The sequence below is a fragment of the Budorcas taxicolor genome, chromosome 3, assembly GCF_023091745.1.
Source record: "Budorcas taxicolor isolate Tak-1 chromosome 3, Takin1.1, whole genome shotgun sequence".
NCBI lineage: Eukaryota > Metazoa > Chordata > Mammalia > Artiodactyla > Bovidae > Budorcas > Budorcas taxicolor.
This window is the reverse complement of record NC_068912.1, coordinates 70,258,563-70,279,964: the sequence shown is the minus strand read 5'-3', so window position 1 is coordinate 70,279,964 and position 21,402 is coordinate 70,258,563. Positions and strand designations below refer to the sequence as shown.

The following is a 21,402-nucleotide window of genomic DNA, read 5'->3' as shown; positions in this document are numbered from 1 at the left end:
AAGTACAGTTATATATGCAGATATGAAAAGATATTCAAGATATAGTGTTAAGTGAAAACAACTTGTAAAACAAAATGTATCATGTTTCTATCTGCATATAAAAGTGACACCTGTATATATATGTAATATGTAGAAGGCAATGGCACCCGACTCCAGTACTCTTGCCTGGAAAATCCCATGGATGGAGGAGCCTGGAAGGCTGCAATCCATGGGGTTGCTGAGGGTCGGACACGACTGAGCGACTTCATTTTCACTTTTCACTTTCATGCATTGGAGAAGGAAATGGCAACCCACTCCAGTGTTCTTGCCTGGAGAATCCCAGGGACAGGGGAGCCTGGTGGGCTGCCGTCTATGGGGTCGCACAGAGTCGGACATGACTGAAGCGACGCAGCAGCAGTATATATATAATATGATACATGTAGATATGTTTATAGAGAGAGAAACTTTTCTGAAATCATGCACACAAAAAAATACTTATCCACAGTTGCTCAGGAACTGAAAATATTGCTCAGGAAATAGAGAAAAGGCCAGGCAAGGAAGGCCCTAGCTTTCATCTTATTGTCATCCATTCTGTATTATGAAAACTTTTCAACCAATCTTTTATAAGAAAAAAAATTGTTTCAAAAACTTTAAAATGTCTATTACCTTTGATCCAGAAATTAAACTTCTTGGAAACTAGCCTAAGAAAATAATTATTAATTTTAAATTATATTAGGTAATAAGATATTAGCTCACTATTAACAGTAGTGAAAATAGGGGAAAACTTAGGGAAATGGTAAAATTATGAAAAAAACACAGGATGGAATAATACACAGACATTAAACATATTCATGAAGATTACATAATAACATAAAAATTTTTATGTTATAAGGTTAAGAATAAAAAGCAAAATACAACATTTTATAGAAATATGACAACATAGATTTGTAAACTCTAACTTTAGAAATAAAAAGCCTGACCAAATGTTGAAAGTGATTTTTGTGTGTGATAAATCCATAGATATTTTGAAGACCACTATTCACAATCTCCTAAATGTTATTTTGTAAGCTATTAATGAAAAATAAACACCAAAAGAGGTCTGGTACATACATACAGTTCAGTTCAGTCACTTGGTCATGTCCAACTCTTTGTGACCTCATAGACTGGAACACGCCATGCTCCCTGTCCATCACTAACTCCTGGAGCTTGCTCAAACTCATGTCCATTGACTCGGTGATGCCATACAACCATCTCATCCTCTGTCTTACCCTTCTCCTCCCATCTTCAATCTTTCCCAGCATCAGGGTCTTTTCCAATGACTCAGTTCTTTGCATCAGGTGGCCAAAGTATTGGAGTTTCAGCTTCAATATAAGGATCCTCCCAATAAATATTCAGGACTGATTTCCTTTAGGATAGACTGGTTGGATCTCCTTGCAGTCCAAGGGATGCTCAAGAGTCTTCTCCAACACCACAGTTCAAAAGCATCAGTTCTTCAGCGCTCAGCCTTCTTTATAGTCCAACTCTCACATCCATACATGACCACTTGAAAAACCATAGCTTTGACTAGATGGATCTTTGTTGGCAAGTAATATCTCTGCTTTTTAATATGCTGTCTAGATTGATCATAGCTTTCTTTCCAAGGAGCAAGTGTCTTTTAATTTCATGGTTGCAGTCACCATCTGCATTGATTTTGGAGCCCCCCAAAATAAAGTCTCTCACTGTTTCCATTGTTTCCCCATCTATTTTTCATGAAGTGATGGGACCAGATGCCATGATCTTCGTTTTCTGAATGTTGAGTTTTAAGCCAACTTTTAAAGTCTCCTCTTTCACTTTCATCAAGAGGCTCTTTAGTTCTTCTTCTGCCATAAGGGTGGTGTCGTCTGCATATCTGAGGTTTTATATTTCTCCCAGCAATCTTGATTTCACCCTGTGCTTCATCCATCCCAGCTTTCACATGATGTACTCTGCATATAAGTTAAATAAACAAGGTGACAATATACAGACTTGACATACTCCTTTCCCAATTTAGAACCAGTCTGTTGTCCCATGTCCAGTTCTAACTGTTTCTTCTTGACCTGCAAACAGATTTCTCAAGAGGCAGGTCAGGTGGTCTGCTATTCCCATCTCTTGAAGAATTGTCCACAGTTTGTTGTGACCCACACAAAGGCTTTGGTGTAGTCAATAAAGCAGAAGTAGATGTTTTTCTGTAACTCTCTTGCTTTTTCTATGATCCATGGATATTGGTAATTTGATCTCTGGTTCCTCTGCCTTTTCTAAAACCAGCTTGAACATCTGGAACATTCACAGTTCACATACTGTTGAAGCCTGGCTTGGAGAATTTTGAGTATTACTTTGCTAGCATGTGAAATGATTGCAATTGTGTGGTAGTTTGAGCATTCTTTGGCATTGCCTTTCTTTGGGATTGGAATGAAAACTGAACTTTTTCCAGTCCTGTGGCCAGCTGAGTTTTCCAAATTTGCTGGCATATTGAGTGTAGCACTTTCACAACATCATCTTTTAGGATTTGAAATAGCTCAACTGGAATTCCATCACCCCACTAGCTTTGTTTTAGTGATGCTTCCTAAGGCCCACTTGACTTCAGACTCCAGGATGTCTGGCTCTAGGTGAGTGATCGTGGTTATTTGGGTCATGAAAATCTTTTTTGAATAGTTCTGTTTTTGCCACCTCTTCTTTATATCTTCTGCTTCTGTTAGGTCCATATAATTTCTGCCCTTTATCGAGCCCATCTTTGCATGAAAATTTCCCTTGGTATCTTTAATTTTCTTGGAGAGATCTCTAGTCTTTCCCATTCTATTGTTTTCCTCTATTTCTTTGCACTGATTCCTGAAGAAGGCTTTCTTATCTCTCCTTGCTACTCTTTGGAACTCTTCATTCAAACGGGTATATATTTCCTTTTCTTCTTTGCCTTTAGCTTCTCTTCTTTTCTCAGCTATTTGTAAGACCTCGTTAAGCAACTTTTTGCCTTTCTTTTTCTTGGGCATGATCTTGATCACTGCCTCCTGTAATATGTCACGAACCTCCAGCCATAGTTCTTTATACATTAGATCATAAGAAAGTCATAAACCTTGCCATCTAATGTTGAACTCATTTGAATGAAAAGATAACAAAATGTTTTAAAACTATAGAAGCGATCAAGTCAAGAACACAGATTTCCCATAATAGTTGAGAAAAACAATAAAGCTGTACACTTTTCATTTCACAAATCCAGAGGGAAAACCCACGCTTTTCCAAGTGACATGATTCTAGTTGAATGCTTCTATTAGTCTATGCATCACCTAATTAGAGCCCATATTATGTGCAGATTATTTTACAGAAAGCTGTCTACTTTCATAAATCCAAGTAAACAATCTAGTTTTCTGATGCAGAAATAAATGAAATAATAATGTCAAGGTTGCTACTGAATTTTAACATTCTACCTTTGGGGTCAGCAGTTTGCTAAATTGTACAAATATTCTAGATTATATTCCATGTACCAGAACTGAATGATGAAATCCAAGATCAAACTTTTGAATTATTTTATTAAAGAGCTTTAAATGTATTTTAATAGGAATCCTAACTCACATATGGCAAATCATTTTGAAAATGTAGAGGGTCTTAATGTTATAATTCTAGGGCAGAGATTGGCAAACTTTTTCTGTGAAGGGCCAGACAGTGAATCCTGAGGGCTTCGAGGGCCATAAAGTCTCTGTTGCAGCTACTCAACTCTGTCCTTGTAGAGCAAAAGCTGCAACAGAGAATATGTAAATAAATAAGCATGACTCTTTTCAATGAAACTTTATTTTCTGGAACTGTAATATGAATTTAATATAATTTTCATAAGTTATCACATATTCCTTTGATTTTTTCCAATCATTTAAAAATGAAAAAAAAAATTTCTTAGCTCACAGGCAATACAAAAAGAAAAGTGGTAGGCCAGATTCAGCCTGTGGGCTGAAGTTTGTCAAACTGTTCATCAGAGTTTTTAACTTATTCTAAGCTAATATCCTACTGGAGAAAAGGCTGAGCACCGAAGAATTGATGCTTTTGAACTGTGGTGTTGGAGAAGACTCTTGAGAGTCCCTTGGACTGCAAGGAGATCCAACCAGTCCATTCTGAAGATCAACCCTGCGATTTCTTTGGAAGGAATGATACTAAAGCTGAAACTCCAGTACTTTGGCCACCTCATGCGAAGAGTTGACTCATTGGAAAAGACTTTGATGCTGGGAGGGATTGGGGGCAGGAGGAGAAGGGGACGACAGAGGATGAGATGGCTGGATGGCATCACTGACTCGATGGAAGCGAGTCTGAGTGAACTCCGGGAGATGCTGATGGACAGGGAGGCCTGGTGTGCTGCGATTCATGGGGTCACAAAGAGTTGGACACGACTTAGCGACTGAACTAAAAAAAAAACTAAGCTAATATCCCTTGCTACTTCCCCATATTCAGCATGTTTTATCCTCCTCCATCCCACCTTCAAAATATTATCTAACCTCTAAAGTCCTCAAATATGTCCTTCATGAAAACTTTCTAGGTGTTCTTTATCAAATGGGCCTTCTCTTCCTTTGAAACTTTCATTTGTACTTTCTCTGGTTTTATACATGACTACTGACCTTGTCCAGTTATGTATATGCCAAGCCTTCCTTTTAACATTTTGTGGATGAAACCCTCTCTTCAGTTCAGTTCAATTATTCAGTCATGTCCGCCTCTTTGTGACCCCATGGACTGCAGCACACCAGGCCTCCCTGTCCATCACCAACTCCCAGAGTTTACTCAAACACATGTCCATTGAGTCAATAATGCCATCCAACCATCTCATCCTCTGTCATTCCTGTTCTCTCCTGCCTTCAATTCTGTCCCAGAATCAGAGTCTTTTCTAATGAAACTCTCTCTTACACATTTCTTAGTGACCATGGTGCATGGCAGAAGGTTAATGATGATAGTTGAATGGAAAGATAACTATTTGACATCCTCAATTCCTGGATATGGGCCCCAGTAGTTTAATAACAGCTTTTAAGTTTCTAAAAAAATACTATAGACATTAAAAATATTCATAAGATTTAAAACATAGATGGATTTTAGTAATATTAAAATGTGACAACAAATTTTACATTAGAGTCAAAAAGAATGCTCACTATGTTGGTAGAGAAGACAGATGGAGAGATGGGAGAGATATAAGGCACGGGGTGCTATGTGAGAGCCAAATATCCACAGGACACAACTCAGTCCTTTAACTGTCCTCCTAGTGTTGAAAAAGCATCAGACCTTCCACTGCCTGTGGTATCAGGGCCTGATCATCCTGGGACGCGTCTTAAGACTTTCAGTGTCATATTGAACTTCCTATACACCCAGGAAACTCCTGGATCAGAAAGTTACTCAGCTTCAGACAACTCAAAATAAAGTTTGGAGATTTCTATGAAATCTTTAAATTTTCATTTACCTCTAAATTCCTACTGCATCTGTGCAGTAGGAGATGTTCAGAAACTGGAGCCACTCTCCCTAAATTCACGTTCTAGGAATGTTTCTTATTATCTATATGATCCTTGACATCTTACTTAACCTCTCCAAACCACAATTTTGTCATCTGTTAAAAAAAGAGACAATGACAAGAGAACCTAACTCATGGGTATATTGGACCATTGTGAGGATTAGGCGAGTTTCTATATGTAAGTGCTTAGCACTATTACATAGGAAGCATCTATCAGTGTTAGCTATAAATACAGATGACTGCATATTTAGAAAAGAACAAATGGCATTGCTAATATTAAATAACATCTAAGAAGCCACACATACCCTTTCCTTCAGACATGTATTGTATTTTATTTGATTTTTGAGATAGAACTGCCATAGGAAGGAATTACAGAAAATAGGAGACAAGCTATATAAGAATTATCAAGTAATTTTTAAAATGCAGTAAAAGGAAAACAGCAAGCTGAAAATACATGTATGGTTATGTGACATAGAGAGAAATAGGAAAAAATTGAATCCTTCTGGCATTATCACAACAGTATTTCCCAAGCTTTGGCAGAATGCAGTGATCAAGATCAGGTTCCATGCACAGGGACAATGGCAAGTCAACTCAAAGGCCATACTTACCACCTTCATCCACCCTATGGGGACCTGCCTTTTTGTCCTTCACCTTAGCAGTGCTTTCTTCCCAAAGCTTACTCCTACTCTTTTCTTTTTCTTCCTTGGAAACATGTTCCCTGGACTTCTCAAATAAGCTTTTTGCAATCACTCCAGTTCCTTTCTCTGCTTCTTGTTCAAGAACATTCTCCAAATTTTCCTCCATCAGCAGAGGCTTGGTCTCCACATCTGTTTTTATTATTTCTTGTTCTTCAATTTCTGGAGAATCTTCAGTTGGAAGGTAGGTTTTTCCTGGCTTATCATTTTCACTCAACTCTTGAGAAGATGGACTTGTGACACTTTCGCTTGGACTGTTTTCAGCATGGGTCTCCTGGTCCCCCAGTGCAGATTCATCTTCACTAGAACTAGAATATGGGTGACTTCTGGATGAGGTTGACGAAGCAGTTTTTCCATCTATGAAAAATAAAAATGATGATATCACTGTATTTTCATAAGGGAAAATTTAATAATTATTGTGGGAATTATGTTCATAATTAATCATATTGACATTTTAAATATAGTTTAGTAGATTTGATTCCCTTTTCCCATATATTCCACATACTTATCATAAAGAAAAATCTATGTAATCTGTGAGTCTATAAAAATTTTTAGTAGAAAGTCACATTTGAAAACAAATAGTATTTATTTTTTGAAAGCCATATCATATCATTGGAAAAAAAGTATCTGTTTTGTTATAGAAGAAATGGAATAATCTTTTACTTGTTCAGCAGGAGCACTTATTTCATTATCATCTTGGGTAGCCACAGTATTCTCTGTACATAAAGTTTATATTTTTATCTATTGCAACACCAATTTTATCTATTGCATACTAATAAAGTCTGGTAGCTGAGTATGGTAAAAATATGCATCATTGTTGTTGTTCAGTCACTCAGATGTATCTGACTCTTCGTGACCCCATGGACTGCAGCATTCCATGCTTCCCTATCCTTCACCATTTCCTGGAGTTTGCTCAGATTCATGTCCACTGAGTCAGTGATGCCATCCAACCATTTCATCCTCTGTCGCCCCCTTCTCCTCCTGCCCTCAATCTTTCCCAGCATCAGTTATCTTTGTATTTGCACAATAACTAGATACTTAATAAATATTTTGAAATAATGCTCGTGTGTGTGTGTGTGCACGTGCACATGTGTGTGTGTAGAAGGAAATGTCTTTTTTCGGGTTCCCCAGAAGCAGATGCTGAGATGAGGACGCACAGGCAAGTGATGAAATAAGAATATGCTCCAGGAGAAGTTCTTCCAGTGTGGGGGAAGCAGGGAAGGGAAGGGAAGAAGTCAATCAAGGGAGCTATTTCAATTAATGTCTCAGCCTCAGCCCACACTCAGGGAAAACTCTGAAGTCTAAATTATATTAGAATTTTTCCTCCCTGGAGGACTCTGGGCTCACACACTCTGCTCCAGTTAGACATGGCTACCGGCCACCCTGGGGGGACATAGACTCCTTGACACTTCCAAGCTCTTTGTGCCTGCGGATGAAGCCAACCCAGTACACCAGGGCTGTCCTCTGAAGAAGACAGAGGACGCAGAGCTGGAAGTCGGCATACAGAATCAGTAAAAGATTCTAGGAGATTTATGAAGTACACTGATGTGAAGCGACAGATACCCAGTCTAGAAACTTACCACAGCCAAAAATGGTTTAGCATTTGCTCCCTGCAAACAATTTAAAGTATCTCCAAGACAGTCACACACACACTGACTCTATAAGGAAGATGTGCTGCCTCAATGTCACGGCATACACTGCCATGGGCCAGAAAAATACAAACTTGCCTTTGATTTTTTTTAACCAAATAGATCCATGTTATAATTGATTTTTATAGAATACATTTTTTTTTCCAAATGAAAGAACCCACACTTACAAGCTACTTAGCTTTCTTGTTTTTCTCTTCTCTGTGTGCTCGGGACTCTTTTTTTCTGTTTATTTCTTTTCTGCTTGGCAGCTACCCAGATGGCTGTAGCAGCTGAGGAAGAGTTTAAGGGAAGAAATACCTGTCTTTACTCTTATCCTCTTCCCTCCAGCCCCAACGGCTCCCCATGACAAGGTTTAGCAATTTAAGTATAGTCACTGAGACATATCAGAGTCTCCACAAAGATTTCAGAGATGCTACACAGCAGTAAAAAACAAACTCCAAAAAACCTTTAAGCAACAGAACCCCTTAAGTACAATTCCATTTGTTCTTATCACTCAACTACCTTGACAGGCACCAGATGACCACTGTTTCTCAAAGGAGTCACATACTTCAGCGGCTCATTTTTTATCTCTGTTGTATAAGATCTAGATGCGCTGTTTCTTGGTAGGGAATGTACCGATCAAGGACAGACGTTCTCTATCTTATTTGTTGTACTAGTTGAGAAACTTCAAGGACTATGATCTCCCCCTCTCTTCAGTGTGTCTCACATTTGTTTTTTTTAAGAAAAGAAAAACAACTCCTGTTTGCTAGTGGTTTGATCAGTGGTTTTCATTAACTGCACAATTAGCTAGGACACAATGTTATATTGATACTTGTTATACATCCAAGGAGAAGGCAATGGCACCCCACTCCAGTACTCTTGCCTGGAAAATCCCATGGACGGAGGAGCCTGGTGGGCTGCTGTCTATGGGGTCTCACAGAGTCGGACACAACTGAGCAACTTCACTTTCACTTTTCACTTTCATGCATTGGAGAAGGAAATGGCAACCCACTCCAATATTCTTGCCTGGAGATTCCCAGGGATGGGGGAGCCAGGTGGGCTGCCATCTATGTGGTCGCACAGAGTCAGACACGACTGAAGCGACTAAGCAGCAGCAACAGCAGCATACATCCAAAAATATCCATATCTACCATCTGAATGTTGACATGAAGATGCTCACTTTTGGCTCTGCTGCTGCTAAGTCACTTCAGTCATGTCCGCCTCTGTGCGACCCCACAGACAGCAGCCCACCAGGCTCCCCTGTCCCTGGGATTCTCTAGGCATGAACACTGGAGTGGGTTGCCATTTCCTTTGGCTCTCAGTGTTGCTTATATAATTTAAAAAATGAGGGCTCCTCTTTCTTTAGCAGCTTCTATTAATTGATTATTTTATTTCAAAGGCTGAAACGAGCTATAGTTCATTTTTGAATCAATCCTTGAGAGAAGAAAGATCAGCAGAATGAATGGCGAGGCTATCTGACCTCCCTTATAAACTCATTTCAGTTTTCAAATTTCTCTCCAACCTCCTTGCATAATCTTGTTTCACTCTCATTTCTTATTTTCGTCTTCATACAGATGCTGGAGCAAGGCTTTGCCTCCAAAAAAGCTCACGATGCTTTAGGGCCACAGAATGGGATTTTCAGCACTAATTTTATTTATTCTCTTAGAAATAAAGTTTTTATGTAAAAATTTTTATATAAAGGAAGTTTGAGAGCAGACACATAAATTGTAATTTTTTTAATCAGGAGGGAAAAAAATCTGTCTTAGAGTCATGGTAGGAGAGAGCTCCGTCTCCTACCTGGAGTAGGAAATGGCAACCCACTCCAGGATTCTTGCCTGGAAAATTCCATGGACACAGGAGCCTGGTGGGCTACACAGTCCATGGGGTTGCAAAGAGTCAGACACAACTGACCAACTGCGCATGCACTGCTTCCTACCAAAATCCCGCTTGTCTCTTCAATGCTCCTTTAGGTGCTGATGCTAAGAATTTACCCTTGGTCTCCATGGTAGGGAGCTGACTAGCACCCGTTCCCTAAGTCCTCTGCTAAAGCCATCATGTTTGGTGCCACAGTTCTACCTCCTAAGAAGGATCCCGAACTTTTCTCTCTCCACATTCAATCAGACCCCAAATCCCTTCACTATCTTTTCTCTTCATGTCATCATAACTACTCAGTGATAATAATTTCTTCTTTTACATCACTATTTCACACATGAGATTGAGAGAAAACACTATGCTTTTCTGTAAGACAACCCTAGGTGCTCCAATCATGACTAAGCTACTCATTACCTACAACTTTGGTTTTGCTACTTCTCTAAGCCTCTATTTTCTTGGCTGTAAATTCTACCTATTGTTCTCAATAAATAATTACAGAAATTACATGATAAAATTAATCTCACCAAATCAAATAATAATTTCTTTATGATTTTCAGTCTTCTTCCCTAATATCATACATGATAGTTCAGTTGTACAGTCATGTCCAACTCTGCAACCCCATAAACCATGGCACACCAGGCCTCCCTGTCCATCACCAACTCTGAAAGTTTACCCAAACCCGTGTCCATTGAGTTGGTGATGCCATGCCATCTCATCCTCTCTCATCCCCTTCTCCTCCTGCCCTCAATCTTTCCCAGCATCAGGGTGTTTTCAAGTGAGTCAGCTCTTCGCACCAGGTGGCCAAAGTATTGGAGTTTCAACTTCAACATCAGTCCTTCCAATGAACACCCAGGACTGATCTCCTTTAGGATGGACTGGTTGGATCTCCTTGCAGTCCAAGGGACTCTCAAGAGTCTTCTCCAACACCACAGTTCAAGAGCATCAATTTTTCAGGGCTCAGATTTCTTTATAGTCCAACTATCACATCCATACATGATCACTGGAAAAACAAAAGCCTTGACTAGACTGACCTTTGTTGGCAAAGTAATGTCTCTACCTTTCAATATGCTGCCTAGGTTGGTCACAACTTTTCTTCCAAGGAGTAAGCGTCTTTTGATTTCATGGCTGCAATCACCATCTGCAGTGATTTTGGAGCCCCCAAAAATAAAGTCAGACACTGTTTCCACTGTTTCCCCATCTATTTCCCGTGAAGTGATGGGAACGGATGCCATGATCTTCATTTTCTGAATGTTGACCTTTAAGCCAACTTTTTCACTCTCCTCTTTCACTTTCATCAAGAGGTTCTTTAGTTCTTCACTTTCTGCCATAAGGGTGGTGTCATCTGCATATCTGAGGTTATTGGTATTTCTCCTGGCAATCTTGATTCCAGATTGTGCTTCCTCCAGCCCCACATTTCTCATGATGTACTCTGCATAGAAGTTAAATAAGCAGGGTGACAATATACGGCCTTGATGTACTCCTTTCCCTATTTGGAACCAGTCTGTTGTTCCACGTCCAGTTCTAACTGTTGCTTCCTGACCTGCATACAGGTTTCTCAAGAGGTAGGTCAGATGGTCTGGGTTTCCCATCTCTTTCAGAATTTTCCACAGTTTATTGTCATCCACACAGTCAAAGACTTTGGCATGGTCAATAAAGCAGAAGTAGATGTTTTTCTGGAACTCTCTTGCTTTTTGCATGATCCAGCAGATGTTGGCAATTTGATCTCTGGTTCCTCTGACTTTTCTAAAACCAGCTTGAACATCTGGAAGTTCACAGTTCACATACTGCTGAAGCCTGGCTTGGAGAATTCTGAGCATTACTTTACTAGAGAGTGAAATGAGTGCAATTGTGCGGTAGTTTGAGCATTCTTTGGCATTGCCTTTCTTTGGGATTGGAATGAAAACTGACCTTTTCCAGTCCTGTGGCCACTGCTGAGTTTTCCAAATTTGCTGAAATATTGAGTGTAGCACTTTCACAGCATCATCTTTCAGGATTTGAAAGAGCTCAACTGGAATTCCATCACCTCCACTAGCTTTGTTTGTAGTGATGCTTCCTAAGGCATGACAAGTACATTCTAATAAATTTCTTTCTTGTGATTTCCCCCTGTACATTATATTATGAATAGTAGTCATAGTCACCATTTAATGAGGAAAATAAGACAAAGCCTGATCATGATTATGCACCTACTCTACACCAAGCAATGAGGTAAGCACTTTACAAGCAATTCATTTAATCCCAAGGAATACTTATCTTCTTTTTCTTGTGTTAGAAGGTAAAAACTACAGAAGTTAAATAATATCCACTGTCCATTAACTATAAAGGAACAATTTTTGTAAAATACTGCTTTTGTAATGAGATGTTTCCACCCGAGTTCAATCCCTGGGTCTGGAAGATCCCCTGGAGAAGGGAATGGCTACCCACTCCAGTATTCTCACCTAAAGAATTCCATGGACAGAGGAGCCTGGTTGGCTACAGTCCATGGGGTTGCAAAGAGTTGGACACAAATGAGCAACTAACACTTTCACATTTTCAATGACATGTTTGTATTTGGTGTAAGGGAGGACATATGTCCTCCCTTGATAATGAAATGAGTTCATTATCAATTCATCAGTAAGATAAATATATACATTACATTGTAAGAATAAATATCTAAAGTAAATTCAGATGTAGCAGGAGGAGAAGAAGCAAGCTTAAAAGTTCCTCCATATTTAACTTTACTTGGGTTTTCTAAACATTAATATGAATACTTAAAATACTGAGAATATAATCAAATCATGTATCACATTGTGCTGCTTAAGTCTTTTTCAATTTATCCATTAATGTAGTCCACCAGCCATGCATTTCACAAGATTTTATTGAGTGTCTCAATAATATCACTGCCATGTACAAGGCAGATTCAAAACTATAGAGAAGCACCTCATAGATAAGTAATTTATGTGAACTAAAAGATGATGCTGCATTTAAGTATCCATCTGAAAGTCATGACTTCCTACTTCAGTGATCCAAAAGTGGAGATAAAAATGAGGAATTCTTACAGCTAGGAAAAATTAAAACGTGACTAACCATGCAAAAAAAATGCAGATTTCTGACCAAAAGCTGCGTACAATCTTCCCCTAACCCTCTGTGATCTAAGAATTACTGAAGTCCATAGAGTGTGGTTTCAGGGCATATATAATTTCAACATAGAAGGAGCATCATTCCCTCATGCATCTCTTCAAGCCCATAGTCAGACCCAGAAAGGAAGAGTGAGATATTGAAGTATGTCAAGTAAAGAGAATATTTTTGTGACACTGAGATTTTTTAAGTATTTAAGGTCGACTGCTTCAATAGAGTGAAAAATAGCACAAGTGCAATATTATCTTTCTTACTAGAAAAAAATTGCTTTAATTCTTGTTCCTTTCTTTGTGTTATAGGAACAGATGCCACCTCTCTCTCTCTCTCTGCTTCCCCCCTGTTCTCTTTCTCATAAAGAGCTACTTAGTCTTTACCTCTTACTCACAAGTACTATCATCCAAACTGCCCACAAAAGTCTGTTCTCAGCAACATGACACTTTCCCCCTCAACCTTATAACATTTATCTATGACAATATATTTTCAAGTGGTGAATTAGCTCCCGGGGTTGTCAACACAAACCCAGAGAAAAGGAAGCTGTCATTCTTTTTAAATGAAGGGAAGTCTCACACATCATTCCCAAAGTAGGGTCTTCTCTTAGTGGGTGCTCAGTCCCTGGCACTCCATCACTTGTGAGCTGCTCAGCACAGGGTATTCATCAAGGCAGGCCGATACAATTGTTCGCTGGCAGTTTAAATGGGGCCGACTTGTCACAGGAGTGACAGCCTGGGCAATTGTTTGCCCTCTGGGAACAGGTGCAGGCAGGTTCAAATGAAACACATCCAAACACTAACAGCAAGATTCTTAATCATGTCAACAAAAAGGATGTACCAGTGTCTAGGATGCGGTGGTCACAATATGCCTCTTAGACTTTTGAAGATGAAATGCTGTCTGGCTTTTCAATAGAGCGAACCAAGGAATCTATTATGTCATTATCATTTTTAATACACATTTCTTGTTTGCCAGATGAAATCTCTAATTCTGATACTCTGCATGCTAAAAAGCATGTTTTTGAATAACACAGGGTCAGGTTATCAAAATAATGGGATGGAAAATAAAAGAGCCTGTAGGTGGAAGAAATAAATGGTAATAAGCAATGAGATTTTTACTTCAGAAAAATGGCAAAGTTTAAATGTAAATATCAAGAATGCGAAGGAGTTTTTAAAAAGGATTGTTCAAAAATGTCATGAAAGAAAAATAGTTAACCAGTTTAATTTGGGGCTTTTAAATGTCCCAACATTGTGGACTAGATTCTATATGTTCTGATAGTTTTCACTACATAACTATTTAAAATATAATGTATTCTATACCTACCTTATGCAGCTAGCTCTATACAATGTTTTGAATAAAATTCTAATAATAATCACGTAGTGTAAATGTAACTAGATAGCATGGCACTGACAAAAGGATGTGGGGACTGTTGGTGTTAATCAAGTAATTCTTAATATTCACAAAATATCCTTTAGGAAATTGCCTCTGTGAGAAATAACAAAAACAACACAGTCCTAGCTTTTGTAGTATAATTAATCTGTGTGTTATTAATTTGGGTGATTAATTTGAAAGGCAAAATTTAACACACATGAAACTGTAAGTGGAAAATGAATTATGGCAGGATAAAGTTTCATAAAATAAAGAGCTCAGTGAAGGCTGTGGAAGTAGGAGAGTCTCGTGGAAGAGGAGGGCAATAAACTGGAAATGAACAACAGGCCGGGGAGTGGATCAATGGAAGAGAAAGGTAAATTTAGGTAAAATTAAACTTTTTCAATTTTATTTTCTTCTGTTTAAAAGCAAAACAAAAGCCCAAAACAGAAACTAAAAAATAGAATGAGATGAAGAGCTCAAGATAAATGCCTCTTTAAAATATACATTCTTAAGGGAACAAAATTCTTTTATTAGAGGGGTTTGCATTAACTTTAGAAAAGTAGATGTTGACTGATTTGGAGAAATGTTACATTGTTTTTCTCCAAAATCCAGGCTCTGAATTTTGCATCTTGGCTCCACCACTTTCCAGCTGTGTGAGTTACTTAATCTCATTATTTCCAAGTTTCTTTACTTGTAAAATGGAGGCAAAAAGTACCTGCTTTTTTAAAAGTTGTTTGAGGTAAATCAGATAGTTCATGTAAAGTAGTTTATACGAACTCGGCACAAAATAGAGTCTTATAAACAATACCTATAGGATACTTTCCTAAACATGGAATTCCAGTTATTTAAATGCAAGCAGTATTCAGTGTTAAAGCTTACCCATCATTGTCAGCTATTCAATAATTACAGGTCTAAATGATTAAAGCTTTCCCTCCAAGTAAAATTCAAGTATTGCATATATCTTTGTCTGCTTGAACATACAAAAAAAAATCTATCTTGGAAGAAATTCATTTGATCCCAGGAAGGAAGTTGATTACACAGCACAAAAATAATCCTCAGATGACCATATATTGAAATAATGTACTGACTTTATAAAATCAATAGATGACAATTCCCCACCATCATTGAAGAGATAAAAAATTGAGTTCCTCCTTGTTTTGACTAGATTATATTTATATACAAACATATTTTCAATCTTTTTCCAGATTCAAGTAGTTTCTTTAAAATAGGATTCAGGTGACATCACTTTTCCATAGAATTCTTTTAAGTTTTTCTATATCATATAGGAATATGAATTAAATTCAACATTTACATTCAAGATGAGAAAAGAAACATATATTAGGCATGCCTAGAAATATAAAATGTTAAGTATTGAGAAATTTAAAAGGCTTAATTTAAGACTTTACTAAAAATTTTCAATGCCTGACTATTAATATACAGTAGCTCTTCCAAGTGTAGTTTAAATGGTAGCAAATCTTTTCAAATCTATTGAAAGTTAAAGTCATTCTAGTTTTTCACACTGTGTTTTTCACATTGCTTCACTCTGCTTTTACTATCAGAAAGTTCAGGATTGTTTTAACTCAAGGGTAGTCATAATCCCTTATGCAGCTCCTAGCAAAATTATCTTCTCTCTTACTCTAAATAATTTCTGTTCTTTATTTTATTGCCCTGTGTATGTCTGCATGACATTTTAGGATAGGTTTTCTTAAATTCTTTCTTGAAGAGGACAAAGTGACAAATTATTTGCTCTTGTGATTACTTCATTACTTAATTTACTCTTATTTTGTATAATTCAAATATATTCCTTGAATTCAAACTTTTGATATTTTTATACAGGAAAAAAATTGAGAGGTGAAAAATGGAGAAAATGGGCAGCAATTCAAAAACTCATCATAATGTGACCTCATTTCTCTAGTTTAAAGCAAACTCCATAGACATACATACACTTAAATATAAGAGGCTATTATTATCATTGATAAAATGCCAGAATGTACCAGGGAAGAAATATCATTTATTTACTAAGACCTACATAACCTTGGCCAAATATTTTCAAGGGACAAAGCCAGAAATGGATTCCTTCTTTGGATATTATCTTAGTAACTTAACATGTTTTAAAAAATCTTAAAAATTCAAGACATGCTACAGATGATGAGGGTTTTTTATCTACCTGAAATATTATGTATTTTTCCTATGAAATTCTGAGTCATTTTAGGCTTAAATATTATAAAGGGGAAATTTTATCAATCTTTCCATAAACTGATATACCAGCATCTTGTGTTCAAAGTAAATTTAAAAAAAAAAATAATGAGCACAAATAAGGGAGAAATTTTCAACTTTCCTTTAATTGAACAGGAACCACTTTTCATTTTCCAAAGCCAAAAGAAATGGTCTATATGTGTGTGCACATAAGAGAACATTGAAAAAAAATTTTTAATGAGGTAACTTCCTAAGTAAACAGGAGATATGTCACTACACGTTTTACCTGACACCTTGCTGAAAAATCCCAGCAAATTAAAGAGAAAGGATTCCATAATGGGTATCTATGGAAGATGGGTTGACCAGCATCTTCTGGTAAGGGTACCACATTCTAAATAGTCTTAAAAGAGGATTATCCCATTAAATATAAGGGAAAGTAGCGAGTACACTTGCTAAACAGCCTATGTCACATGATAAGCTAAACAACTTGCCTTGTTTATCATCTTCCAATTCACTCTCCGAGCATCCATCACCCTCATCTTTCACATTGTCATCAGCATCTGGTGCCTTCCACAAAGAGGTTTCACTTTCCCTTTCAGGGTCTAAATGATCTTTTTCATCATCTGAGGGTGACTTTGACATTTCATTCATTTGATCATCAGCCTGTCCTTCTTCATTAGCTTTCCCATCTTGTTTCTCCTCGTCTGCTTCAAAATCTTCTTCATATTCTGAGAAAAGAAAATCTCCACTATGAGAATGAAAATAGAATCCCTAATACTGAGCCCATTTCACTTTAATGAGGACTTTGACTCCATTATCCTCTGCTCTCTGGCCCTTCCTTCACTTCTTTTCACACAATTAGTGAACATGGAAAACTAATAGCAAATGATCAAAGATAGCAATCAGTTACATATACAAGAGCACTAAAGAAATGAAGCTCCAAATGACAAGCCTGAAACCTAATAAAAGCTCATTTACACATGGACATCGTCATCTACAATAACCAAAATGGACAAGAGAAGAACTTGATAGAAAACAATAAATTAGAAATAAATTAAAAATGAAGAGAACAGGATTATAATAATGAAAGTTAATTTTGAGACCCAGTGAGGTCATATTTTATAGGAAGAATGTTCAAAATATTTGGATATCAAGTTAATGAATAGTGAAGTAGAAAAATTCAATTAATCAAGCCCAAAGGCCCTGAGAAGTAACACTGTGAATAGTAAATTCTTTGAGAGCACCAAATGGACATCAAAAAGGCATTATGAAGGATTTTATACCTGGGCTAGAACTGAAATCATATGCATTATTCATTCCTACAATCAATAAAATAATTACATTCCAAGGATAAAAATTCTTATAAAATAGAGTATGTTTGTCACAATCATGAATTGCTTCATTCCCTACAGAAGTGTAACACATCTGCAGCAGGAAAAGGAATCTGTCACATCAGATAAACGCCATCTGTCCCCTGTGGTTATAATTTTTCACCTTTCATATTTAATTATTCCCCTTTTTCTTCCACCAAAAACTAAAAATCTTGAAGTGACAGCATGCCAAGGACAGAGAGCAAAAAGATTTCATGCAGAACCAATTAAGCAAATAAACAATTATCTTTAAAATAAAGATTACAGGGAAAATAAACATTTTCCTTTTTCTGTGTTTTAGTTATTAGTCTGGTTTCTTCTCCAGTGGTGGGGGCCTCTTGGGTAATTACTTGAGAGTGGTCCACTCTGCCACAACGAGAGAAACTTAATTCAGAAATGCATGCGCTGTGCATATATAGAAAGCTCTTTTAATGCAGAGAAGGTATGAGGGTCATGTTAGAAGAAAAGTGAAATCAAAAACTGTAACAAAAAAGCAAACAAAGAGAAATCGTGAGAATATTTTCATGAAAGGGAGTTAATATATAAAAAAAGAAATGCAAATTATCAGTAGGGCAAAATTATAAAATAAGCAAGAAGATGAAAATTTGGTTTATATTGCATAATACAAACAGAAAGTACTAATAAAAACCAATACCTTGATTCAAATACTTCAGGCCAAGTAAGAGGATAACTCCTCATTTGGTCCAGTAAGGTTCTCTTTATTGAGAACTTCCCATGTGGAAGAGGATAAAATTGCAAGGTAAAAGACATTACAGTAACACAGCCCCTGCCTATCAATGGATCTCCAATTTTTGTAGAGGAAATAAGACATAGATACACAAGAAATACTGTACTTACATTTGAATAGTTTTTATACATAACCCTCAGTAAGTTTAGTTTTAATACTATTGGGCTTGATTGCTATAGATTTTTATATAAGACTCTTGATTAATAATGTGAAATAATGTCAAACAAGTGGAATACAGTCAAATTTAAGAGAGGAAAGTCATTTGGATATTGTGGAAGACTTCCTAGGGAGTAGCTGAAGTTAGCCGCAGAACACACACACAGAGAAACACATCAGAAACAGGTATTTGCTGCTGGTCATAGGATAAGCAGGGGCAGATAGTACATGGATAAATTGCTTCAATTTCATCAACTATTACAGAGTGGTGAAATAGGAGGGTTTTGGAGTCACACTGTCATGTGTCCAGGCACCAAACACAGCTGTGTGACCTCAGTCAATTTGCTGAACATCTTTAAGTTTCAGTTTCTTCATTTATGGTATGAGTGGTACCTGCCTCACAAAACTGGGGAATATTAAAAGCAACAATGCTTAAAATGTGCTTAGTATAGTGCCAAAGAAAGTAGGTACCTAACAAATATTGTTTTGTTGGTTTAGTTGCTAAGTTGTGTCTGATTCTTTTGTGACCCCATGGACTGGAGCCTGCCAGGCTCCTCTGTCCATGGGATTTCCCAGGCAAAAATGTTGGAGTTGTAATCTCCTCCAGGGGATCTTGCCCACTCAGGGATCAAATCCTGGTCTCCTGCACTGACAGGTGGGTTCTTTACCTCTGAGCCCTCAGGGAAGCCCAAATAAATATTAGAGATTAGTAGTAATTGTGATTGACTGGGGAGTGGAGGGAGTTGGTAGTAGAACAGGAGAAATCACACACAATATGTGCTATATTGACAGCAATACACTTTAATGATGGCACCTGATTAAAATGAGAGAAGTACAGTGTCCACAATTAGGATACAATTGCAGTTATATTATTGAAGCAGAGGAAAAATCCCTGCATCCTTTTTGGCAGGAGCTTCAGTGCTTTCTCTCAAATAGGAAATTCAAGGCTGCCCCAGCTTTGTTCTATCATCACAGTTAAATACTAGTCTTCTATTAACCAGGAGCTCTGCATTAGTATCAGAGCTCAAAACAACTCCTTCATCTGTCTACCAATGTTTTCAGTATAAATCAACTAGTGGCCTGCTTTCTGGATCCCTTTTCATAATTTCTTCTGTTTCTCCCTTTCATCTTTATTCTCCCTGAGAATGTAATTAGGTTGTTGTTTACCATCCCCACTAATGAGGAAGCAAGTCAGTGCAAGGTCAACATCAATCCAGCCGCAACTCTGCCTGGCTGACCTCCACACAGGCTTCTTGCTGCCCTGACTATCAGTGACTGTTTTATAGAGAGCAGAAGACTTTATCAGCTTTTTCTTCTTTCTTTTAAATGGAAATGGGCATTTAAAATCCATTATAAAGATCTTGAGAAAAGCTGTATTACAGGCATAAAGTATGTTACTCATAGCACCATTTTGGTTTAAGAAAAAAAGGACAGAAATTGAACATGGCCCAAATAAACATACCTATATGTTCTGAAATAGATGGGGAAAAAATGGAAACAGTGACAGACTTTATTTTGGGGGGCTCCAAAATCAGTGCAGACCGTGACTGCACCATTGCTCCTTGGAAGAAAAGCTATGACAAACGTAGACAGTGTATTAAAAAAGCAGAGACATCACCTTGTCAACAAAGGTCCATATAGTCAAAGCTATCGTTTTTCCAGTAGTCATGTACTGATGAGAGAGTTGGACCATAGAGAAGGCTGAGCTCTAAAGAACTGATGCTTTCGAACTGTGGTGCTGGAGAAGACTCTTGAGTCCCTTGGACTGCAAGGAGATCAAACCAGTCAATCTTAAAGGAAATCAACCCTGAATATTCACTGGAGTCAACTTACTGGGTATTAAAGGTAGCAGAGTATGCCACCACACACTATGCCACTTGGGCATAAGGATTATTTTGAGGTGAAGGCAACTGAGAAGTTGTAAATAGAAGAGCTCTCAGCCCTCATCCTATTTCCCTAAAAGCAAGGCATAAATTTTTCTCTTAATTAATTTGTTTTTTAACTGTGCTGGGTCTTCCTTGCTGTGCGAGGGCTTTCTCTGGTTGCTGAGAGCAGGGGCTACTCTCTAGTTGTGGTGCACAGACTTCTCACTGCGGTAGCATCTCATATTGTAGAGCAAGGGCTCTAGAGTACATGGCTTCAGTAGTTGTGATGCAGGGGCTTAGCTGCCCCTGATAGCATCTAGGATCTTCCTGGACCAGGGATCAAACCATGTACCCTACATTGGAAAGTGGCTTCTTAACAACTGGACCACCAGGGAATCCCAGGACATAAATTTTTGAAAGTGTCTCCCCTTTCCTCTCTCCCAGGAAGGACAGAAGTTAATCATAGGAGGCAGCTCTGATCCTTAACAGCTCAGAGATGGCACCAGAGAAATCAACATAAATTTTACTGAACCTAGCCCTTATATAACGTTAGTTTCCACATAATATTTGCTCAAAGTTCTTTTCCTTTGCCTTGTCACTTCTTGAAAAAATGTATTATTCTTCTATTAGATGCCATATAAGCCCAAGTTCTAACCACCACTTTGAGTTACTCAGCTTTGAGTGCTCCCATCCATATGCACAATGCACCTGCTAACAAACTTCTGTTTTCCCCTTTTAATCTCCTATTGGTTTTATTTACATGGACACAGCTAATGAACCTAAGATGCGTAGAGGGAAAGTCATTTTTCCTTTCCTACAGTATGAATCCTAGCTCTGCTACTTTCTCTCTGTATGTCTGAGCCTTATTTTCTTAAAATGGAGAGAGTAGTAATATCTACTACATGAAAGGAAAGCTATGACAAAACTAGACAGTG

The 21,402-nt window shown here is 37.7% G+C and overlaps 1 protein-coding gene across 1 annotated transcript in view; it reads right to left on the bottom strand.

Moving 5' to 3' along the window:
• ERICH3 (glutamate rich 3) overlaps positions 1 to 21,402 on the bottom strand; it is a 120,560-nt gene that overhangs the window by 13,824 nt on the left and 85,334 nt on the right. Inside the window, exons 12-13 of the mRNA XM_052638053.1 lie at positions 16,820 to 17,056; positions 6,073 to 6,516 (exon numbers count right to left, since the gene is read on the bottom strand). Coding sequence (XP_052494013.1) covers positions 6,073 to 6,516; positions 16,820 to 17,056 — 681 coding nt within the window. The remainder of the gene's footprint in view (positions 1 to 6,072; positions 6,517 to 16,819; positions 17,057 to 21,402) is intronic.